This window comes from Ornithodoros turicata, unplaced genomic scaffold (genome assembly GCF_037126465.1).
Source record: "Ornithodoros turicata isolate Travis unplaced genomic scaffold, ASM3712646v1 Chromosome12, whole genome shotgun sequence".
Lineage (NCBI taxonomy): Eukaryota > Metazoa > Arthropoda > Arachnida > Ixodida > Argasidae > Ornithodoros > Ornithodoros turicata.
The window spans coordinates 1264505-1290584 of NW_026999301.1; the positions used below are offsets into that span (position 1 = coordinate 1264505).

Consider the following 26080-nt stretch of genomic DNA (forward strand, 5'->3'; position numbering starts at 1 on the left):
TTCATGCAAGGTACCCCCACCCGTTTTATTTACACAATTCTTATGTTCCATTAAACGTTCATTTAGGCACCGGCCAGATTGGCCGACATAAACCTTATCACACGAAAGTGGGATTTCATAAACAATAGACCTTTTACATTCCACAAGAGGACACCTATGCTTCTTCTCGCACTCTAGTGATACCTGTTCTTGATTCGTTAACCTAACGAGAGAAGATGGCCTAGAAAAAGACTTAAAAACTACAGGTACACCGAACCTTCCTGCCAATTTTTTTAAATGATGCCAATTTTTTTAGCTTTTGCGCACTGTCGGTCAGAACCCGCAATTTTTGAGTAACGTCATCTGGACGGACGAGGTAAACTTCTCTCGGGACGCGCAGGTGAACCTGAACAACGCTCATTATTGGAGTGCCACCAATCCTCATTGGCTTCGCAAGTCCCATCATCAATAAAAATGGTCCCTCAAAGTCTGGTGCGGCATTTGCGACGGGCCCTCATTGGACCCGTCTTCCTTGATGGGACATTGACCGCGGACAGATACCTAAACGAGGTTCTTCAGGGCCCTGTGGAAGAACTCTACGCAAACCTCCCACTCGCGCGATATGGCCAGCTGTGGTTTCAGCACGATCGCGCTCTCGCACAGAGCTCCAGCCCAGCTCGCGCCTATCGCGACCACGCATTTCCTAACCAGTGGGTGGGAAGGTTCGGACCAGTGTCATGACCTGCCACGTACACGGACCTTACGCCTCTGGATTTCTTCTTATGGGGATGTGTGAAGGACCGCGTGTACGTCGAGGACACGACACTCAAGTTTGCCGTGAAATCCCCGAGGACATGTTGCGGAGGGCGACCGAGAATACAATCAGGAGATGCCGATTTTGTGTGATGACGGACGGCGACCTCTTCGAGCACCTGCTCTGAATGTCCATACTACTGTTTCTGTTATGTTGGAATACATGTGCGAAATGCAGACTCACGTTGTTCTGTCTTAAAATAAGTTGTCATTAAAATAAGTGACACTAAAAAGAGGCAATTACTTTGATATTGCTCTTTTCTGTTTTCCCTGTGCAGCACTTAGGGGAAGCATCATACGGGCTGGCTCTTCGCTGGAATCAAGCATTGCTTGTGCCACAAACCATTCTACAAAGAGTGGCCGTAAATGAGTAAATACGTAAACGTTAAAAGATAATCTGAACAAATGCTGCCCGCGACAGCTCCTCCTTATGTTCTCTGGTTTGCTTGCTTTTTATTTTTATTTTGCAAACACATGGTCGAGGTTCAAGGTACTTCCATTGAAAGATAACCTTCGCTGCCGCGTGCTTTCAGTTGCTTCACGGCGAACGAAGAAAAAAGGAGGAGGAAATAAAAAAAAAACAATAAAAAGACAAAGTGCCGCGTTGCCATCGTCACTGTGCCCTCTGATCGTCTAGCAGATACGGCACCATGCAAGGGCGATAGATAACAGTGTAGATGGAATGGATCGCATATCTCCTTGTTCGTCAAGTGGACATGAGAGGGCTCTGCGATGGAGCGCTCTTTTGACGCGACGGAAAGATGCTCCGTCCAAGTTTCGGAAGTCCAGGCGCATTTCTGGAGACCCGGGAGAAACAAGTCGGTAGAGCTAGAGAGATGAAAACCAACTGGATTTGTTTTCTTACAGCAGCCCCTACAACTTCACAGTTGACATCTTCGTTGTAATCCTCGTAATTAGCAAGTTAGAAAAGTAATTTCCACTAATTAGTTAGTTAATTGCGGTACAAAAATACTCTGAAACACTTTGGGCTACTAGTAGTACTATGCAGTTGGTTTCGTTGTATTGCAATGAGCCGTTATTTTTTTAAGGTGGGGTTCGAATTAAATGAAACACCCTGTATATATATATAATTTGAACTAAGGTTGTTATTTTTACGCTAGAAGTTCAATAGAACTAGACGACGCACATGTGTCTGTGAACAACGAAACTCGCATCCTATAACCAGTATACCCAAACAAAACTGAGCAGTCTATGACTGCTCTGGAATTACCACTTATCTATCTCACTTTAGTTAATAACGTCACCGGATATTTTCGCTACCTCACTTTTTATTTTCGAACTCTCGTGCGACGATAACTCCCCTCCTTCTGTTTTTCACTCCGTTGCCCCTCCCTTTCTTTAGTCGTCCTTGTTTATAGCTTAATTTTGAGGGCTAAGCTTTAAGCGTCATGGAGTACACGAATCCACAGTTGTAGAACCGCAATCTTCAATTTATCCATGCCATTCAATTTCTTCTGTGCCTCACTAGTCATATGACACTAAAGCGATGCACCATCAATTAAACTGATGACACCAGAACGTAAGACTATATATACATAGTTAACCAGTGAGATGAATGCTCACATGAAAAGTACTAACCTTCCAAATGGAGAACTACGTGGAACGCAATAGAAAATGACCGGCTTTTCAAAAAAACAAAAACAACATCGCAGACTGAAATTTAGAATTAACTTGTTTGAGCCATAGGCCGAACGGAACAAAACTTCCCGTGGCGCTCCTGGGGATATCCTCTCCCGGATATTCGGATCTCCCTGGGAGGCAGACATTTTTCCGACGGACGTGCCCCACACCTCCCAGTGGCCACGGTTTGGACTTCCCACAAATATCCGCTGTTTGTCCTCCCAGGAAGTTACACGGAGATTACCGGGAGTTACCCGGATGTCGCACGGGCTTACTTGCGTACGTGCTCAGGGCCCTGCATTTTCTCATTATTATTGATACTGTTTTATTGAGTTGCTGCGTAAGTGGACAGATTGTTACTAGACCTGTAGGCGGTTTTTTTTCGCCATTTTGGTTCAGGTTCGGCCTCTGCATCTTTCTTTCTGTGTTGCTCGTTTTTGTTTGTTTCTCGTATTTCCGTTACGGACAATGAGCATGAAGTTCTAAAAAGCAAAAATAAAGACTTAGTTATACAAGCTCTTAGAACCATGAAGACCACTTTAAAAAGCAGTGCCATACCTTTCCAAAGCGAAAACAGGTACTATCCGCCGAATTCATGAACAAGCCTCGACTGGCCGCTCCGCCTCTTCTCCAACGAGTGCAGGAAAGTGCTGCTCCTCCACTCGAAGAGCCCATGCGTTTCATGAACCCGTTTCAGGGATTCCTCCGCCAAGGCACTCCTCGAGAAACCCTCCTCGAATAAAGCTGTAGTCTCGTCCCCAGCCGTCTTTCGGGACACATCGGAAATGTTGATTTTTGTGCTTAAAACACTCATATTGCATGAAAAATTTATATATTTCTCTACTTTATTTCGACCAACGTGCATTACAAATACAAACACAAAAGACTGCAAGTGTTTGAAGAAGGGTGCAGGTATTTCGAACAGGGAAACAGACAGATAGGTTTTCTTGTCTGGCAAGTACAACCACAACGGCAGCACCTCGCTTAATGGCATGGTCACCTCGTATCAAATAATATGAAAGATGGTGTCACTGCTTCTCACTATTCTATGTTACCATATGTAGTTCCCGTATGTACCATGAATACTCTTTTGTTAACAGATTGCTACGTTTACCCAACGCCTAGAGGGCAGGTATAAACAAGCAAACAAACAAAAATATTTTACAACAACGTCCCGAGAGTAACAGACAGCTCGAAAAAATCGGGGAGACCATTCTTGGGGAGGCAGCGCGAGCATGTCGTACGAACTTTTATGGCCCCATTCGCGTTCTTCCTAAACGGTGGAGCATGTCATCCCACCCAACAAAAGGAATTGGTACTATTGGGACATCTCCCAATTACACTAAAAGGGGGAATATATGCGACAGAATTCTCGGGACCGTTTGTGCACTCTTTTCCTTCGATTACAAAAAAAATAATAATAACAAAGAAAGAAAAAAAGAATAAAGGAAGGAAAGAAACATGAATGAAAGATTGATAGCTGGAGGGGGGTTGGTATACAGTGTAAAGTTCGCAGAGCAACACAAGCATTGAGCGGGCAGAGCAGATGTTTATTTTTTAGATGTCCCATAAATTCAAAGGTTTCTTTTTTCTTTTTTTTTTTTTTGCGCCACTTTTTTCGTGAAAACATCGTTCAAACATGAATAGCACGACAGAAGGAAAATTTACTGCACCTTGTTTTGAAAAGTGTGCTTACGAGAAAGTATGTGATTTTTTCCACAACGCGGCGCACCGTCTAGTCGCATTAAGTTTAATGCGATTGCGTACAGTGGACAGAAGAACTGCTTGGAGTATTAACTCACTATGACGTAACATCTCTGTTTCTGACTACTTTTATTGTGAGGCATTCAGTTGGTTCATTGAAAATTGAACTCACTCCACGACACACTCCTACGATAATGATCCATGTAACATCCCGTCAGGGACCCTATTCAGAAAATTCTACAAACGGCCGTTACGGCACATCCTGCGGATGTACGCTTATGGACGTCCATTCATGTAGCTTCCAGAGATGCCCACCTGACATTCATTTCAGGACATGGACGTTGGGATCTGTTTCGGACGTCCACAGGAGATATTGTTCTGTCTGGGAGCAGAACGTAAGTCTCCCGCGAGTGCAAGTTCGAAAACAAATGTAATTGCAGTCTCAGTTTTGGAAGTATTTTGGTCCAGTAATTTTTTTCTGTAGCAGTAATTAATTAGAGTAACTTATTTAGCTGTAGCTTTTACATCACAGGCTTTGTTCGTGATACAGCTGTATTCCATATCTGTCGGACGAGGATGAATACTAACCCGCCTGTCCTTCTTGGTGTCCTCTCTCCAACTGTCCGCATCTGCACGCCGCTCATTGCCACAGTTGCTTCACGGCGCTAACACGAAATAATAAATGCATCTCGTATATGATGATAAGGCCGAGTAGATTATGCAAACTTCGGACTTTCATTGTGACCATGTGGTTTAAATAGAACGATGGGAAGTGAATCACGTCAAATCGAATTCCGTTCCTCAGTATATGGATTCAATCGAACTCCAGAGCTCTCCGCAGAGAAGCGTTACATCCAAATGAGAATCCCTGTTCCGAAAACGGATTCCATCCGAACCGAAATCCTTCTTCAAAAACGTGATACCTTATAAATTCTAAACAATGAATACGCCTTCAACCAAATCAAGAAGAAATCCACGTACCTCTTATGTGAATTTAAATCTGGATTTAAATCAAATTGATTAAATCGAATTCCCTGCACTGATCCTGACTATCGATAACCAATTTAGACGACTGTATTGTGACAACTTTTTGCTTTTTGGCACATCGGACCAATTTCAGCGTTCAAACAGTGAGCGTTTCAGTCAAGGGCGTGCAATGCGGCCTCACTTGGGAACGTATTTGAGCTCGAGCCAATTTTTCGTTCGCCGACAAAGATTACGGACTCCTGCACACCGCCATAAAATGACGGCGTGAAAATTATTAACATTTTTATTCGCCACGAGAGATTCAGCGCGTGAATAAACAAATAGAGCAAGATAAAGGGGAACAGCAACGTCAACTAGGTCGCGGTGCTGCTTGAGGCAGGATAATGGGCATCGCTAGATGGGCAGTGAAAATTTCGCTGGCGATGCCTTTGAGTCCGGTCAGCGAAATCGAAAGCATATTATACTTCCGCTCGTGGAAAACGAGCGATCTCCCCTCAAATGAGAGCAGCCACACCCGCTTTCTTTCCAGCCCTTTCCATTGGACAACTTTCTGCCCCGTAAACTCGCAAGATTCATATAAAAGGGACCAGCAGTGCTTTGCAGTGCAAGTGAAGAGCTCCAGACAGCTTGGATACAACATGAACGCTCTCGTGAGTATCTCATGCTTCGCAATGCGGCAGACGTGCACAAGAAATGTGGGCGCCGGCCGTTCGCTTCATGGTTTAGTCGTTCGCCTTAGATTATGTAAAAAACAAAAACAAAGCAAAAAAACATTAGGCAATGGTGTTTCGTTTAAGACTCGTGCTATGTAATATGTCGCTGGTGAATGAAACACTTGCGCGGCGGCACCAGCAATGCGGGTTTCATGCCATATCGATACCAATAGACGATCGGATCCCGTACGTCATTGATTACGTCACACCGCCGCGCAAAGCATGCTTGTGAGAACTATCAGGTTTATCAGCCTATCAGCCGGCGCATTTTTTCCGCTTGCCCACCACAGCAAAATGTAACCTCGAACCAGTATTTATAAACAGGTGGTTACAACCTGTTTACAAACATATGACGTCACGAAAAGACCGGATCGAAATTATATTTTTCTGTGGTGGGCAGGAAGCAGGGAAACGCGTCTGCTGATAGGCTGATAAAGCCGATAGCGTCCACCAGTATGTCTTACGCGGCGGAAAACGCAATCGATGACGTATATGCGCAGGTCGTCTATAGACGATCTGAGTACCTACGTCATTGTTTACGTTTCGCCGCCGCGCAAAGCATGCTGGTGGGCATCTATCAGTCTTGTCAGACTTTTCCGTCTATCAGTCGACGCGTTCATCTAGCTTCTTGTCTACCACAGCAAAATATAACCTCGAACTGGTGTTTCCGTGACGTCACTGGTTTATAAACAGAGGGTCGTCTATAACGATAAAACAAGGCCGCACTGGTGATAACGGAAAATGACTGATGAACGCAGGGAGGCACGAATTTTTCACATAAAGCGTAAAATTTTACCGTGACGAAACTCAACAGCACACATCGGAATCCACAAGAACTTCCAAATTCCCGAAATTACTTTTTCCACGCTGCGAAGAGAAGACGAACAAATAAACCGCACTGGTTTCCAGTGTGGTATGTTAATGCTTTCTGCGCACCGTAACAGGAGTACAGTGTGTAGATCAGAATGTAACATGTACCACCTATACGATACCGATGAAGGCATGCATCAGGCCATTGAGTTATCTTTTCCATCACATGGTATTGTCAGAAATATCAATCACGTTCGAATAATTCCAAAGGGAGCCGCACCGGCCGACTAACGCTAAACATATCACTTTCTCTTCCTCCCTGCTTGGTTGAAGTGAAGTGAGGTGAGGTTGATTGGAGGTGACTGGCGCGAAATCATCTCGTTCAACCCTCCGCCCGATGGGGGGGAATCACGTTAGATGTTATAGACCTGAAAGTATCTCACGATCGGTCCATGTAAATGATGCTGTAAGGTGCCTTTTTCTTTTTTATTGTTGTTATTGTTCAGCTTCGAAACTTCACTCCTCCTTGTAAAATTATCACGTTTGTCACTGCCCGATGTCTTACCAGTGGTTCAAATAGAAAGTCAGTGCTGTCTTCAGACAGAAACTGTCGTGACAAAAATTTGTGTATTTCCGTTTCAGGTGGTCTTCGCCGGTCTTATTGCCTGTGCTTACGCCGGTGGCTTTGGAGGCGGCTACGGCGGGGGATATGGCGGAGGTTTTGGACATGGCGGTGGCTTTGGGGGATATGGTGGTGGACTCGGTGGTGGACTCGGTGGATTCGGCGGTGGCTACGGCCACGGTGGTGGCCATGCTGTAGCTGTTCCAGTTACCAAGGTGTCCTACGTCAAGAAGCCCATTGTCAGCGTTGGCTATGTCACCAAGCCAGTAGTCAGCTTCGTCAAGCAGCCGGTCACTACCGTATCTCACGTTGTTAAGCCCGTCGTTTCTGTCGGGACTGCACTTGTTTCTGGAGGCCACGGCGGAGGATTTGGAGGTGGATTCGGTGGAGGTTTCGGAGGTGGCTACGGAGGTGGCTACGGAGGCGGCTATGGTGGTGGATTTGGAGGCCACGGCGGCGGACTTGGCGGTTTCGGAGGTGGATACGGAAAAGGCTGGTAGAGAAGAAGAAGAATATCGCGAGGTAAACGTCCTGTTAGTCACGTGGCTGGAGATTGACATTTTAATTAATATGGCTTGAGGAGCAGCACGCTCATAGTGACGAGCAAGGTCTTAGCCTAACTACTCCGAACTAGGACTTCTCAAGACAATACAGGTCGATTTACTGCAGTTAATATGTAACGAAAACTGACATGATTGAAAGCCAACCACCCCATTTTTATATCTCTCAATATCATCATCATCGTTATCATATGATAGAAAAAGAAATCACGGGGCTACAGAAGCTCCTGCGTACATCGCTAACAGTGGTAGTGAGGATGACTGAACAATTGCTGAAAAGCGGTTAGCTCCCGCGTTCATCTGGCAACCCAAGTCTTGCGCTCCTGTTGGTGTTCCTCACTACGTGCGATTTACCTTCGTACCGCGCTGCTCGGTTATTCCTTGCCGTAATGCTTGCTGTGATTCCTTGCTGTAACTGTAATGTTACAAACGTCCACCAAGGCTCAGTGAGCGTTGGGACATTAGAGTATGTGGCTATAAATAACACTACCAGATCTGCTAGGATATTGATGTTGATGTTTTTCTGTTTCATGGAGCAAAAGTTACACTGGCTATGATGAGCCAAACACAGGTAATCAGTGCAATAAGGTAAAACTTGAACAGAAGTGAAAGAGCACAGAAAGCTGGTTCATACGGGAGGCTGGAACCGGAGACAATTTCTATTGTTCTTCCGTGTCTCCGGTACCTGCCCACAAGATAAAACTTCATGGTGAAGGTCATGGTGCTTCGACGGCTTAACGGCTTTCTATTCCAGTCACCGTTGATGTGCTACTGCACCTCATTACACATATCCGATAAATCATAATAATCTTATATCACGTAGAAGCGTTTTCATGGGACATCCCAGTGCGGACGAAATATTATGTCAAACTGACGCGGAACCATATGTTTGGAATAACAGCGACAACAACGAATTGATTGTGAGGATGATGATTGGGATGTTTCGGTGGAGTAGTCCGAAGAACCAGCCACGTTGTTTCCCTGCTGTTCGCTACTTACCATTCCCTATTTCAGGCGTGAAGCTGCCCCCTGGCTACGTGAATGTCAACTGAACAAGAGCGCTCTACAACACTGCGAGCATGTAAAAAGTGTACAGAGTATTTATATGGCTTTGTGGCCTGCGCACAATAAAGCTCAGGTGTTTCACAACCAGTCATCCGTCGGCTATGACAATGATTGCTTTGCATTATGCGTTGTGTGCATTTCAACGGTGTCTCATGACGGCTGAGTGTCTCTCTACGCATAGAACACCATATCTGGTCCCTGCATTGCCCCTGCGGATAATCTCGTTGCGGTGGGAAGTAGCATTACGGGTGTTGTAAGTTCGGAGAGGTCCTCACCGAACTCTTCGTTGCTCGTACACCCTCGCTTCTCTTCAAAAAGGGTCGGTTAAATTCCCCGAACTGCACTGTCTGCACGGGTGGGCAGTGCTGTGCGCCAGACATGCGGTTTAAAAGACGATAGTCTCGGCACCCACGCCAATGGTGCATTCCACATGGAGAGGCCCACATTCGGGGCGCCCATAACATCGGGTCAGAGTGCACCTCCGCTGTCGGGATGGACTCTCACCTCGCTTGGCAGTCGGTTTCCTCCGAGCATCGGAGCCACTCGCTCGTACTCGACATGTAGCCTTATTGATCAGTATTAAATGTGTTATGTTGCTATAACTCACTCGGATACACTTCAACTGGCGACGAGGATGGGATACTGGTGACGCAGCGGCAGTACGCGACCACACGTCAGTCACCGCACGTCTAAAAACATCTCATCCGACGAGATTGCGTTTCCTTTTGTTCTCCGGAGCGAGGAAGCAAGATGGCTACTTTCGGAACCGCCCCAGCCTTCGACGCAGACGTGGAACCATGGAGTCACTACGTTGAAAGGTTAGAACAGTACTTCGTCGGAAACAAGATTACAGACGGGAATCAGCGCACCGGTATTTTTCTCTCGGTTGTGGGACCGAAAACCTACGGGCTACTTCGGAGTCTCCTGGCCCCGGCCAAGCCGAGCACAAAGACCTTCGTGGAACTAGTAGCAACACTCAGCAGTCACTTCGCCCCGAAGCCGTCTGAAATTGTGGAACGTTTCCGTTTCAACTCTCGTGTCCAGCACGAGAACGAAACTGTATCTACATTTATCGCTGAATTGAGAAAACTATCTGAGTTCTGCGAATTCGGAACCACTCTGGATACGATGATACGGGACAGGCTGGTATGTGGTGTCAGGGACATTGGCATACAAAAGCGATTGCTTGCTGAGCGGGAGTTGACCCTGGAGAAAGCTACTACACTTGCGTGCACCGTAGAAATGGCAACCAAGAATGCCATGGAACTGAGTCAGCCTCCGGACAACTCAGTGAACCGGATCATCAACCGAAAGGGTCAACAACGTCCGGTTGGTCAAGAGCCTAAAGGAACCCCACCAAGACAGGCAAGTCGGAAATTTAAGTGCATACGTTGCGGAAGAAGCGATCACGGAGCACCAGCATGTCCATTTAAGACTACTGAGTGCCACCGCTGTAAAAAGAAGGGACACCTTGCAAAGATGTGCTTGTCAGACTCACAACAACCAAGACCACGAGCACATGGTCGGACGAATGCTATTTCAACAGAAGGGGCGACCTCAGAGGCAAGCCTTAACCTGCATGGAATCCATAGCGTCGACACCCAGGCAACCCCGCGTCCGTGGATAATCACCACTCGTTGGATGGGCATCCCGGTCGACATGGAAGTTGACACAGGTTCGTCTGTTACGTTGATACCTGCTAGCACGTACAGGAAACATCAAACCTCCTGGCCAACGTTATTGCCATGCCAACGCAAGTTATCATGCTACATGGGTCAGCTACCAGTGCTAGACGTTCTGAAAATGGAAGTCACTTACGGACACCGGACGGCAACAGCTTCGCTTTACGTCGTTGACCGTGAGGGCCCAAACCTATGTGGTCGTGATGTAATTGCAGCGCTGGATCTGCTTACCGTCAACGTGAATGCTGTTGACAGCGAAGGCAAGGTGACCAATCTGAAGCAGGAATTCAAATCCTTGTTTGAGCCAGGCATCGGTCTCATGGTAGGTCCACCTGCTCATCTACATTTGAAGCAAGGCATAACGCCCAAGTTCTGCAAAGCAAGATCTCTTCCGTATGTAATGCGCGACAAAGTGTCTGCGGAACTTGATCGGCTGTGCGAAGCGGGAGTGCTCACACCGGTGACCCATTCCGAATGGGCGACACCTATCGTGCCCGTCATGAAGAAAGATGGCACAGTGAGAATATGCGGCGATTTCAAGGTTACGCTGAACCAAGTCTGTGACGTTGAACAATATCCTCTTCCGAAGATTGAGGACATGTTTGCGTCGCTTAGTGGAGCGGAGGTGCACTCTGACCCGATGTTATGGGCGCCCCGAATGTGGGCCTCTCCATGTGGAATGCACCATTGGCGTGGGTGCCGAGACTATCGTCTTTTAAACCGCATGTCTGCCACACAGCACTCCTCCCTGACTCCGGTTCGTCCACCTAGAAGATCAGGACGATGCAGGAGGTCACCACTACGCTACGGACAACCGGTGACATACTAAAGGGGGAGGAGTGCTGTGTGCCAGACATGCGGTTTAAAAGACGATAGTCTCGGCACCCACGCCAATGGTGCATTCCACATGGAGAGGCCCACATTCGGGGCGCCCATAACATCGGGTCAGAGTGCACCTCCGCTGTCGGGATGGACTCTCACCTCGCTTGGCAGTCGGTTTCCTCCGAGCATCGGAGCCACTCGCTCGTACTCGACATGTAGCCTTATTGATCGGTATTAAATGTGTTATGTTGCTGTAACCCACCCGGATACACTTCAACTGGCGACGAGGATGGGATACTGGTGACGCAGCGGCAGTACACGACGACACGTCAGTCACCGCACGTCTGAAAATATCTCATCCGACGACACAGCAGGCAGTAATACTATTTTTTCGTATTATAATACTAATACATAATACTGCACAAGAACGCGTATTATAACACTAATACAAATACTTTTTGAAAATGTGTGTTATAATACATTATGGTAATAAGGGAATACATAACTTTTTGAAAAGCCCAGGGCGTACAGAAAATTTATTTCCCATTTTACAGTGTCTGTTGTATGGAACAAAAGATGCATTACTGATTATTTGGCTTTAATAAGATTTTCTCAACAATTCAATCTTTGAGTCAGTGGTGGATCAAGGAGGGGGCGGTCCGGCGATCGCCTCCGAAAAGTCAGTTTATACATTGGATTTCCATCTCTCCGCTCCCCCACTACGCTCCCCGACGAAGAAACCGCCCCCACCCCCAGATATTTACATACTGAATATGCTACAAGGCGTTGTAAGAGTGGTGGCGGAAAATTGTCCGCCCGCGTGCCAGAAGGAGAAGCCGGCCCTCGTGCGTGCACTAAGACAGAACTAGAAACACTTCTCATTGCTCCTTTCTGTCCCAGGAATTTTAAGACCACAGGGTACACTAACTAATCCTTAGAGGAGTATGTGTTCAAAGAGAGGATGACTTAAAACGTAAGGTGTGCTGACCCGCCTGAACGGATTATCACCATGCTGATAGGGCATAGGGGGTGAACGAACACGTCAACACGTGTTACTGGAGTATTATAATACTTGTAATATGCGTTTCTGCGTATTATGACATGTAATACAGATGCTTTTCTCAAACCTGTATTATAATACCTAATACAAATACAAAATCTATTACAGTAATACTATTATAATACAAGGCATTGTAATACATGCCCAGCCCTGGGAGAGGATATACTCGTACTTCGGCTCAGGGCGCAAATCATTCCTAGTAGAATCTAATATGTACCGCAAACCGTGGAGGCTCACGCAGTCATTTTGTTTCTCAACAAAGAATGAGCAATTGAGGAATTTGAAAAATACACTGTACTCTTTGGTGCACTGTCAAACGCGTACGAAATGCGGCGGCATTGCAGCAGACGAAGGGTGGTCCTTGCGCTGTGACCGTACATGATTAGCGCAACTGCAAACGCGGTGTCATGGGCCTCGAGCTGAACGCGGGTCTCGCCTGTACACGCGTTCACTTCCTTTTGAAGTTACTGTACTCTTTGCTGAGCATTTCTGAAAATGTGAGCCAGTGGAATGGCGGCGCGCTTTGTCGCATGAGCCTTCCTGCGATTATTGGCCGCAGTCCGCTTACGCTCCTCATTTTCGGTCACCGCGTCTGCATTTCCCTCAGCAGCATCCCCGGCAGATCTGCGAACTTTATTCGCCGCGCGATCGAACAGCATCGCAACTGAGCGGATACTCCATGAACTGCACTTAGTGTGCATGCGCGGCTGCTGCCGTGCTTTCACTGTGGCTCTCGTGCAGGAGAACGTGCGTGAAAGGCTATGTTTGGACATTGAGTTTTTAAAATCCATTCAAGACCAGCGAAAATAACTTAGTGGAAGGGTTTTTGAAACTTGTCAAGTTCCGTGCACCAGGCTCCTCAGCAGGGAAGAAAATTACAGAACGTGCATTTCTTTCAGTAAATAAACTCGTCCATTCATGTTTTTCACTGCGGTTCTGTGTGTCAAGCAAGTTGTGTCGAGATCTGAAGCTGATGTTGTAACGTGTTCTTTTTCTTTTTTTAGTCGAAGTAGAACCATGTTCCTCGAATCCTCTCACCGGCTGTGCCATCTGAGGTTTTCCCTGGGTTTTCCGAACACTTTCCAGACGAATGTCGGCACAGTTTTCCCTGAAGTCGACCCAGAACGCATACTAACCCCCCGGTCCCCACTTCTTCCTGCTGTCCTCTCTCCATCTGTTCACGTCTGCACGCCGTTCATAGCTACAGTTGCTTCGCGGCGCTAACATGGAATTTAAAACAGGAACCGTGTTCCAGGCATTTATAGAATGATTTCTGTTTAAGCCTGGCTCCAATCGCAAACCGAGTCGCGGGCAGCAACCTTAGACCGCATCATGGAGGGGAAATGACGGTAACTGCCGTATAATAACTTCATGCACCATGCAGTAACAATATACACATAAACAAAAGCGGTGTAGATATGTGAAGCCGGACGGTGTCTGCAGAAATCCTTACTGAAAAACTCCACTGGACACCCACCAGGGGAAACAACACACTGCCTTTCCAAATACGGCTCTCAAAATATTAAAAACGATCTTCTATTGGCAATAATTTCTGAGGTTACCTCAGAGTTTGAGGTCTTGAGGTATTATGGGAAATCTGAGGTATTGAAGTTGCCTCAGAGCTTGAGGTTCTGGGATTACCTCAGAGCTTGGGCTCCTGGGGTTGCCTCAGAGATTGAGGACCTGTGGTTACCCCAAGGCCTGAGGTTTCCACAGAGTGAACCTCGAGACATGAACAACACCGAGGGCATGTAGTACCACTTCGTGTTCAAATATTTCCTATTGTTATCGAGGTCACCAGTCTCTAAATGCTTTTTCAGACACTTTAATTTGTCGTTCAGTGTCGCACGGGCTCTCTTCGTTTTCTTTTTGGTTTCGTCACCTTGTCCCACTCTACTCTTGAAACACTGGAGGTATGCACATCGAAATAAAATTCAGTTCAGGTACGATAACCAAAGAAATAATACTAAATAATACACGAAATACCGAATAATGATTACCAAATTGAGTGAGCATGTCTGCATCTACAAAAGTAATTTGCTCCCCGCGGTGACAAAACTATAAAAGTCCATTGCGGTAAATTGCAATACTCAAAACGCAGACGATTGTAACCACTGGCATACGTATACACTTAGGAACTCAATGCAGACCAAGAATAATATGCGTATACGCAAGATATGTAAACATTCACTTTATCCCGCGTTTGTTACGGTTCCTGCTCACGCGTTGAAGGTTTTCCTATCCGCTTTCGTTCGCTGCCGGCCTTGGCGGCATCCTCAGTGCCTGTCACGCGACATGCAACCTAACTGAAAAAGTAATTTGAAAATACGGTATCACAAATATTAGAAATTCAAAGTTGCATTGACTTCTAAAGTGCCACTTTCCATTCACAAAGATATTCAAGCGATTTTTCTTCTATACACACACACGCACACACACAATAGCCAATCACCAAAGTGCTTTCAGCGGTCGTGGCCATGGAAAAGAACCCCCGTCGTCTGCGAATTGTGATTGAACGTCCCCGCATTACGTTACGCCCCCGTTTACGTTACGGGAAATGCAAGCTCCCTTGATAGGATGTTCGCCCGAAGGGCACACGTAGCGCAGGGTCACTTCAGGGCAAAGTTACGGGTAGTTTGGGAATACAGTCCTAGATTTACATGAAGTTTGCAAGCCAAACGCAAGCAGAACAGGCGATACCAAAGTAGCAGACGACAGCCGTCGGAAGCAGGAAATGACGGGCGGTCCCGCGCATGCACTTCTGCTTCATTGTGCGAGGAATCGGGTCAAATCTCCTTCGAGCCTCCAGACGCACAGCCCTTGGCTGACGGCATGCACGTGTACGTTTGAGAAAAGGCAAGCTCCCATGAGGGGATGTCCGCCCTCAGCGCGCACGTAGCCCAGGGTCCCTTGAAGGTGGAGTTGCGGGTGGCTTGGGACTACGGCCCTAAAACTTCCTACCGGGGAAATGGATCGTTCCACTCGAAATCAAGTAGACATCATCGTATCATCTGTCCCGTATGTTGCTGTCTACGTGCAGGGGTATTTTACACTTTTTTTAATTGCACTTGTGTATTTTACAACTGTATATTCGGAGTTAAACATCAGATCGCGTGCATACGCTCTGTGTCTCATGCTCACTCATTCCACTGTCAGCTCTCTGAATGCTCGCTCATGCTCACTCACTCCCCAACTGCAAAAACTTGTTCGGGCCGAACACGGCCTGAGGTACCTGGCCAAGTATGCGAACCTCGGCCTGTGCTTAGACACCATAGTTGGGCCAGGATTGGGGATTGGCACCGACCTAAGATTGCCCAACCGTCGGCCACTATTCTTGGCCCAACCTCACTCGCCAACTTGGCCAATATCTGCCATATGTGGCCATTTTTTGCACCAGGTGTAGTTATGCTTGGCCGTGATATGACTGGATACGATTGGCTGACATCCATAAAGACCTCATGCAGTGGTATTCTGCGCTTGCTGAAACCTCGCCTATTGCTCGAGGCAATTATTGCACGTATTTGACAGGACGATGATAATCATTTTTAACGTCACTGCGAAAATAGGTAATTCGGTCCTGGTACCGTTCTTCTAAATGCTTGCACACTTGCAAAGAAACAAATTCTGACTTTGATGACTCTAGGCTTTATTATGAAAAAATGACACATGACCACATGGCCGTGAAATGGACTTTCACAAACCGCATATAGGTATAGCTCTCATAGTTTGGCTTTAAAAATTGAATAATGATATGCACACATACACTAATAAGGAGTACAACAGTATCATGTTTGACATATTAATCGGACGGCTGCTCTCCAGCGCTGTCGCTATGTCCTCCTTCCAGGTCTTGAGCTCAGCAAAGCCCCTGCTGTACAACTTTACTTGTCACATGCATGGATGAACTGTCACGATAGTGTGTTCTTAGGCACGCTGCAAAATAGGGAACGAAATGGGCAACAAACCTGCTGAAATAAGGGTTGGAAATCCACTCTCAATTTTATATGACACACTCCTTAAGCTTTTATAAGAACTTGGCACTGAATTACCATGTGCCAATGATACGAGAAGAAATACCCAGTATCGTTCAGTGGAAAAAGAGTTTGAGTGCAGGCGAGGTGGTACACAGCGAACGAATAAAAACGCCCCAGGGAGCGTGCACAACGACAGAATGCAGCACGGTATCAGACGGTTTCAAGGACTAGTGGAAACTATGGCATTGCTTTCTTCATGGTGAAGTATTGATCAGGTAGCATTATTTTCTGTGACCAGTTGACAGCAAGAGTGAAATGTTAGGGTGTGCCTTCACAGCATCCCCGACAAAACCAAACATCCCCATGAGCAACAACTTTATTTTAATGATGACTTGAAAGTTGCAGATACGAGTGACTAAAGTTGGAAAATAAAGTGTCTGCGTCTTATGCTGTCCTTTAAGTGTTTCCTTGCAATGGGATTTTTACCATTTTTAATGATTGGAGAGTTTTAATGCCAGGGGTGATGTCCTACCCCTTTGTTGCAGTGTGGTGAAATTCAATAATGAATCACCTCAGAGTAAGGGCTGACGTACTACGGTGTCCAAGGAGTTTAGAAGTGCTTTTAGCACAGAGCGTTGTGGGCTTGATTTGGCCATGGACCAAGCAGTTCTGACAAAGTGAAACTGCATGAGTCCAGCTGACTGAGAGATGCAGATTTGCATGCAGCAGCAGCCGAACTATTCAAAAAATACTACATACTATTCAAACAAGACATACTTCCCATTTTACGTATGCCTTGAAGTCTCTATATGCTCATATATTTGTGTGTTCTGTTGCAAAGAAGACTTATGACTACTGAACGGAATTAATTACAAATTTTATTTTGTTATCTTTGTTATTTGACAGTTATGGAAATACCTTCCTGCTATAAAAGCATACCTTGATTAAAAGGGAAAAAGTCTCTAACAGCAGCCTTGTTGTAGTCCCACGTACACCAGAACAGCTTCACTGGCTGCAGATGGCGAGTTTGACACTGCTAAAGGCAAAGGAACATGCATTAAATTGAAGACATAAGGGCTTCAGATGAGGCAAAGACGAAACTGTTCACCTGAGAAGTGCATATCCTTGGTCCCCGCAGCCTTATCAAGGCTGCAAAGTCTTGGCAGCACAGTAGTGTTGTTAACAACAGTCTTGATGTTCTGGGTGACGCACTACAGTTGAGCTCATGCGACCTCCTTGCGCTCTGTTGCGGGAGATGTCGCACGCAGCTGTTGCCATGGTAACGAACGCCCGCGCCCGCACGCACGCATTGAAACGCAGCAGTGTGAACCCTGCTTAACACTTTTGTATAACCATTCTATTGATGTAGGCAAGTATTCTGATACGTGTACTAAACAAAGGCCAAGGTTGTTCCCATATATAAGAGTGGCGACCGAAATGATTATCATAATTACAGGCCCATGTCTGTACTATCCGTAATTAACACAGTCTTTGAAAAACTTGTTAGTGTCAGAGTCAATTCTTTTTCAGAAATGTTTCAGCTTTTTTCTTCCGAGCAACATGGCTTTCGAGAAAAACAATCCACTTCTTCCGCTATACTAATTGCCACAAAATTTATTAATAACGTGTTAAAAGATATCCTTGTAACCTTCCCTGCTGGCATCTTTCTATACAAAAAAAAAAAAAAAACATTTGACATGATAAACCACAAGATCGTGTTGACAAAAATGGCTTCCATGGTCATGCCTTCATTTTTTTTTTTTTTCAGAGTTTTGCAGCAGTTACCTGTCTTCGCAAACACAAGCAGCTGTACGTAACAATGTTCCCTCCCAGCCTCTGTGTACCTCTATAGGAGTCCCACAGAGCTCAGGTTTGAGACCAATATTAATTTCCTTTATACAGTTATGATCTTCAGAGGGGGCTCAACAATTCCAAATGTGTAATGTACGCTGATGACATCAATTTCTTTATGCCGGACACAAGTGTCGCACAAATTCGATGGCATGCTGAAGATAATTCAGAATACACTGATTAGTGGTTTAGACAAAACAAAATTATGTTAAACATATATTAAATATGTGCAATTGTTTTTCGTAGCACATTATCTAAATTACGCAGGATTACACTTAATCTTGCTATTCATGGTAAACTTATACTGCAGGCTGATGAAGTCACCTCAGTGTAATTATGGACAAACATCTTCAGGGGGGACATCACATTCAGCACATTTGTCAAAACCTTTTGAAAGCCTGCTCCCTGCTCTTACTTAGAACTGTTTCCAATTAGTGTACTACGCTCTATTTCTTTCACGCTAGGTCATTCATACCTCGCTTACTGTTCAGAACCATTGGGCCACGGTGTACAGCCCTATGATGAACCTATTCTTAGGTTACAGAAAAGATGTCTATGAATCATGGCATGTAAGAACTACTACAGCCCCTCATTGACCTAATTTTTAAACCAAATAGTTCCAGATTTGATTACGTTGTTAAACAATGTACAGTTTTACTCACGCATAGTATTGTTAATTGTAATTTTCCATTTTCAGTTCACTTGTTACATCCCAAACTGAGATTGACCAGGGAGAAGGATTTAGACAACTCCAATCTTAGGAAGATCGGTAATGTATATGGTCATAGGTCTGCAGCATTTCAAGGAGAATATATGGGATTCTGTACACACAAATAGAGTGGATAATATTAAACCTGCCCTCACTAGGCTCTGTGTTTTGAGTGGCTCCGTTAGATTTGTCCAAATCAGGTAACGCACAAGGGTGTATACGTGTTTTAGTGCCATTGTTGTTTTCTAGCTGTTTCATTGTTCTGGAGTTCTTCTTTTCACGTTGTTGCAAGCAGATTTGCACCAGGATTTTTCGGGGGGAGGTCTTGCCTTGGATAGCTTGCTGCTACACTGACAAGGCCAATTGAAGCTTTATGTAGCAATGAAAATTGAGGAGGTGGACTGGACATCCGCCCCCCCCCTTTCTAGATCCTAGAGACTGTTTATGTAAATTATAGTATCAGTCCCATTACCTGCATATTGGTATAGGTCTGCAGGTGTTTGTTAATTATACATGTTCTTTATTATTCGTAAACCTTGGGTAACGAAGGAACTGAGACAAATGTCAAATATTAGAAATAAGCTTTATAGAAAGTTCATAAAAAATAGGTCACCCGAAGATCTAATTATTTTTTAAAATACCGAAACAATGTAAACTCCAAGTTACGTAGCGCAAAAAAGCTATATTACAGTACAGTTTTCGAGAATGTTTCAGCTAAGCCAAATATTGCATGCAAGAGTCTTAAATCGATTTACAGTCGGGAAAACAGCCCTGTCGAGGAGTTGGCCGTAGGCGGAGCGGTTCTACTGGTGCACGGTTAGCTGGAGAGTTTCACACTTTTTTGCAAACTTAAAATCAAACTTAAAGTCAAACTTACACAATTCCACTGGTACAAGTTCACATTCTCCTGGCATACACTCCGTTCCACGCCAAGACCCGGTTTCTTTCTGTTTCCAACAGACTCACAGGAGGTCATTTCAATTTTTAAAAACCTCAAGAATAGTAGTAGTTGTGATAAAGACGGGTTTCAGATCCGTCAAATTAAATTCGTTCTCGATATAATTGCTCCTGTATTAGCTTTTATTTTTAACAAAATAATTTATTCCGGTGTGTTTCCGAAGGACATGCAAATTGCAAAAGTGGTCATTTTACATAAAGGTGGGGACCCTAGTGTTCTCAGTAACTATAGGCCCATATCAATCCTACCAGTATTTTCAAAGGGTTTAGAGAAATTAATCCATAGCCGTCTTTTATCATTTTTAACAAAGAATTCCGTGCTTTCCGATTCTCAGTTTGGATTTGGAAAGCAACGGTCGGCAGAACTAGCTCTTCTGTCCCAGAAACAATATATCCTTTCCGGGTTCAAAGAAAAACTCATTAGTCTCGGTCTGTTCATCGATTTCACCAAGGCTTTCGATTTACTGAATCACGGTGTTCTCTTCTGAAAGCTTGAGCACTACGGTACCCGCGGTGTTCCATTAAATTTAATACGCACTTATCTTCCGCACCGCAAACAGTTTGTTGATATTCAGGGGCAATGTTCGGGAATACACCACATCACATCCGGTGTACCACAAGGGAGCATTCTTGGGCCACTGCTTTTCATTATCTATGTGAATGACATGTTTGCCTTATCGAACCACATTAAGATATCCCAAGCAGCAAAATGTACTGAAAGTCGGGTGCAATAGGGGTGGACGGGTATGTGGAAGGCCTTGAACAGACTCGTGAAACTAAGGAACATTGATAAGACACATACCGCACACCCCCATTGCACTCGACTTTCAGTACATTGTGCTGCTTGGGTAGTAGCTTATGCTGATGACACCGCCCTATTCCTGCAAGGAAAGTGTCTCACAGATTTAACAACAAAGATGAGCAACTTCTTATCAATCTTCTACACGTGGTCTACAAAAAGAAAATTTGATAATTAACCCCCTTAAAACCAAGGCTGTTGTTTTCCACCCACTGCATAAGGCTATTTCCTGCTCCGAATTTTGTTAATTAATCCTAATATTATATTCCTCCTAATTATTGTTATCGGTACAATCACGATATCTTTTGTCAAGGAGGTGAAGTCACTGGGCATCTGGTTCACTGATACGATGTCGTGGGATAAACACGTCGGTTACATCACTAACAAAATATTGCGCGTGATCGGCATTTTAGGTCGACAGAGAAACATCCTTCCAGCTACGGCAAAAGTTATGACCTATAACGCACTGGTTTACCCTCACCTCACATACTGTCACCTAGTTTGGGGAACCACAACGCAAACAAATCTTGAAAGGTTACTTTTGTGTCAGAAGAAGGTACTTCGTCACATAGCAAACGTTCCCTTTTTGCATCCCAACAGGATCCCTCTTCGCGAAATTTAGCATAATCAGAATTATGGATCTCTATAAGTACCGTATGTCCATTACATATGCAAGTTCAGTAAAGCAAAATAATCACATCTCTCTAGCCCTAGCCAATTTAACCATGAGATTAACCCCTTATTCACTACGCTACAATGAGCCCTGCTTCACACCGTGTGCACGAACTAATTATGGCTCACAGTTGGTTTCATATAGTCTTCCACGACATATCAATTGCCATATCCAAAACAACATTAACATCAGCTGTCTTTCAATTCGCTCTATAAAGGCCATGTATGTTCACTAGGATAGTCATATTATTTCGTGTGTTCTCATAGCTTTTTTGTCTTATGCATTGCGTTCATTACCATTGTCTCACTCCGTAATTCGTCTGGTTTGCTATTTTGTCATTGCTGTTCGCTTTGCATTGTGTGGTTTGCCATTTGTCATTACTTTGTTGTATCTGTCGAGTGTACAAAGGGGGGTCAGACCTCGTCAAGCTGCGGTTTTTGCTGCTTTTTGTCAGTATCCGCTCACCAAGTGTCATTGGTGAAACAAATTATTATTATTATTTTATTTGAAAAAGCAGGCAATTTAATTCACGTAGAAAGTAACGAAGAAAGATGAAAGTCACTGAAAAGGTTAGCCAGCTGTAGGACTCGAACCGACATCTTCTGGATTATCTTCTCTTCTCTCATGTTCTCTCAATTTAATTCAACTCATAGGGAGGGCGCATGGGTAGGACACAGTCGGCCATTTGAAAGAAAAAAGAAGAAGAAAACAGCAGTTTGCCTGCTTCCCCGCATAGGAGGCCATCCTTGACATGCTCCTGTGCGAGGTTCGCTACAGACACAGCCGCAATAAAGATAAAACAGAGATTTGTGGCATGCGTGCAGTTCAGAAATTAACTATAGGGTCATATGTGCAATACCTATATTGTAACATAGACGGGTGGGGGCAGGTTACAATTTTACATATTACGCTTTCCCACCTTGCTGCGAGAGTATAGAGAAGGATTCGGGATACTTGAAGGGACGAATGACAGGTGTAAAAAGAAACGAAGACACGAAGTGTAATAGTTCTACACACAGCTAAACGCCGTACAAGCGATCTGTGATACACGAAAAGGGAAAATTTGGCAGTGTTATGTGTCAAGATCAACCGCATGAGAAACGGATACATATGCGGAAATTCGCTATGTTTTTATTTGCTCCAACTCGCCTTATTAAGTTGAACAAACACAACCAGATACAACTACCATTAGTTCAAACAACTCGGAGAAAAGAGGTGCTCACGCCACTCACGCCAGCAATCGCTTCATTCCTGACATCAACACCTCTTTTCCTTGAGTCGTTTGAATTCGTTAATTTTAGGGGGTTTGAGGCTCACATGTCTGTGTCGTCCCAAATTGTGGTCTACCTCGGCAATTCTCGTTGTTTACGTCCTAACTTCTCGCTTCGTACAGACAATGATAGCCTCCGATAGCCTCCTGCCAGTTGCTTTCCGGTGAAAGACCTGTACATTGGTGTATTCATACGCGACATTTCATTTTGCCAATATTTCGATAATACCAGCTATAAATTTGAAGAAACACGATAAATGCGAAGCAGAACATCGCAAAATGCCCTAATCTTTTGTTGCCGCCCACATAAAACACTGCGTTGCCCTCCCAATGTAGCACGGCATAGTGTACACATAAGCCTAACTATGATTTATTTTGAAAGTGTGGATTTCAAAGGGATGAGATTTTCGGCGGTTTGTTTCAGCGGATGGATTTTGGTGACTGGAATTTTAAGCATGTGTTTTTCAATTACTTATTTTTAATGGTGTAAGACAGCGTACACCCGGTGAGCCCGATAAGCAAACTCGATAAGCAAAACGGACTCACCGTCAACACTCGATGTTCCCACGTCGATATTCCCACGCCGATGCCTTCTCCGGATCGCTGGTGAATCCAAATGTGACGTTTTGGGCACTGAACTTTACATTTCACACTAACACTCAGCTGGTGATGAGCCTCTCACTTAGATGTCGCCGCTCACCGCTGCCTCCCAGGTGTGGTCTCCGTTGCTGACCGCGTAGGACTCCGACTTCCCACGTAGATAATGCCGGCGCGTCTCCGTTCCAGCGAAGCAAGCGTCACACGTTGATGTTGCCGCTAGTCAAGAATACCAGGCCGGTTTAGTATGGTGGTCAACGGTTTATTGTCCGTAGGCTCCCAGCCTGGAGCTCTTGTTCGTCGGTGCCACGCACTCAGTCTGTCATCCTTGAGGCTCGCGGGCGCTTTTCTTAGCTTGGTCAGCTGACCGCCCCATCGTCGAAACCTTTCATGGTCTTCAATTCCTGACTCCGCTCTTCGCCTTCACCTCTGAATCTTCTTGGTAACCGCTAAGGTTCCCGGCCTCTCGCGTAGATAACGCCAGTCTCATAACAGACAACCCTGACGAAACGGCTTCTCGCGTAGATATGGTCCTCCTGTTCGTCGCTGTTTCTGCTGTCCACGAAGCCTCCCTCCAAGGTACCGCTCCGTGACTCCGCTGCTGCCTTGACTCAGCGTCGGCGACACTGGCTTCTCACGTAGATGTTGCCTCCTCTGTTCGTCAACGTCCTGCTGATCAAAGAAAGTGTTGTACCAAAGGCTGGTTTCGGCTCATCTCGCTGCTGTTAATCCCATCCTGTGGACTTCGCCAGTCAACTTCTTCCTCGGATTCAGGGGAAAAGTTGTCGTGAAAGGTGGAGGTGGGACAACGCGAGTCCCGTCCGCGGAGTAGCCAGTCCAATCCAGGTCGCAGTGGAATAAGTTTATTTACATCTATGTACAGTAAGACGACTTCCGACGAGGAAGTCCGAAAAAGATCATATCAAATCTCCACATGGACGACGATCCTTTTTGTTTAAGATCAGGGTGCCACCCACAAATTACACAAACAAAATCATCGATGCAAATTTCTCATTTCTCAGCCCCAGGATTGGTCCGTTACCGAAGTTCTCCGAAATGCTCTAATCCTGAAGCCTGCAAATTACAAAAGACAGTTCCCGGAATTAGATAATTGTCACAAATAAACAATGTTAGGAGTCCAAAACCCATTGGTGGCACGAAACGAGATGCATACATTTATGGGAGAGGGCTCACAGGAAACGAGACCCCCACGGTGTCTTCCCAATCTGCCGAATCCCAACTCACCGAATGCACTGAACGTCGGGAGACAGCCTTAATAATTTGAACTCCAAATGTGTTGCACCAACCAGCTGAATGACCGAGATGTCCATTCCCAATTCGCCGAATTTACCTTGCTACCGTGGCTCATTCGCTCGGATCATCAAAACTGGGAGATGACCCGTGTGCCTTGGGTGTTTACGCTGGATTCTCCTCAGCTGTCGGTAAGGTTCTCTATGAAGTTAGCCCAGGAGGCAAGGTCCTCCCAGGCCGACGTGCCTTCCACAACACCGGAAGGTAGATCGCTCGGCCAAGAAAGCAGTTCGTCGATTATTCGTGGAATAGTGTGCTTCCTATACGGAGTTGACGCCGGCAGTGCTGTATGGGTGTTTTCGCTGGGTTTTTCTCAGACGCTTTAAGACAAATGTTGCCAGAGTTCGCTGTGAAGTCTGCACAGGACGCACAATCCCCCCTGATGTTAACGTGACGTTGCCCGACTCCGGCAAGCAATTCCGTCGCCGCAACCAGCACCTACGTTCCTCTCACATGGACTGCTTTCATTACCTTGATACGCAATAATATACATTTTCATTGGTTAATAATTGGCCTCGAAATCATACTCATCCCAAGCAACAACGTTGCGACAGGACCTCTCACGATAATGACGCAGAGCTCACAGCTTCTAAGTGCATGGACCAATAGGAGCCGTAATCAAATATCTGGTCTAAAAAACAACATTTAAAACTCAGTGGTTTTAAGTGTATCGCAATAAAATATACACTTTCTTTTCTTATTCTAAATTATCAAATTACGAAACAACGCACGTATTGTTAATGAAAGAATGGTAAGAAACATGCGAGATGGTGGTATGGATACAGTACGAAAAACCTGAAACCAGAAAACGTTAAGCTATCACAAAAACAAGCAACACATCTGAGAAATTTGATACGGAGACGACCCCTACTCTTGCTGTGGATAAATTTGTCGTCTCTCTATTCAACACATCTACACCTAATTATTTATCATTTTCCTAGTTTCCTAGTAGCTACGTTTCCCAGTCTCGGGGGATATTGTAATTTAATATATACAACGGCAATATTTTGTTGCATCGTTTTATAGTCAGCTAGCTGCAGTGTGCCATGTGCCTGTGTCATTTTGTTTTCAACACCATTTATACTTCTCCGGCTATAGTTTACTGAGTGGTGGTTGATTAATTGATTGATTGGTAAAAGAAAAACCGAGATGATCCAGCAGGAATCATTGGACATTTCCTGACCTTGCAAGATGTCCGCTCTCGCCCCTTTCCTATTTAGATAATTTTCCGCCATACCCAACCTGCCGAAAAGCTCATGTATCCTTTCCCAGTTGGCCGAAAGGGGCTGACCTTCCCCTCACAGATAATACGCTTCACTGCATTCGGCGAACTGGTTCTGGGCTTTCGGTTGATCTGGGCTTGCGGGTGGCAGTGACCCACATCCCCCATATGCTCTCTACATCCTAGCGCCCAGAACCACCGAAAGCGGAGTACTTGAAAGAACACGCTTCCCCGGTGTTTCAGGGAGAGGGCGAAGGGT

At 45.3% G+C, this 26080-nt stretch overlaps 2 protein-coding genes across 2 annotated transcripts; both read left to right on the top strand.

Annotated features, from left to right (window-relative positions):
- Nucleotides 1-5762: 5762 nt before the first annotated feature.
- LOC135371702 (ctenidin-3-like) lies at nt 5763-7769 on the top strand. Its single transcript, XM_064605676.1, has 2 exons — nt 5763-5774; nt 7290-7769. The coding sequence occupies exons 1-2, from the start codon at nt 5763-5765 to the stop codon at nt 7767-7769; spliced, it is 492 nt and encodes a 163-aa protein (XP_064461746.1).
- Nucleotides 7770-9644: 1875 nt separating this feature from the next.
- LOC135371703 (uncharacterized protein K02A2.6-like) lies at nt 9645-11405 on the top strand. Its single transcript, XM_064605677.1, has one exon. It carries the CDS (start codon nt 9645-9647, stop codon nt 11403-11405), a length of 1761 nt encoding a protein of 586 aa, XP_064461747.1.
- Nucleotides 11406-26080: the final 14675 nt, after the last annotated feature.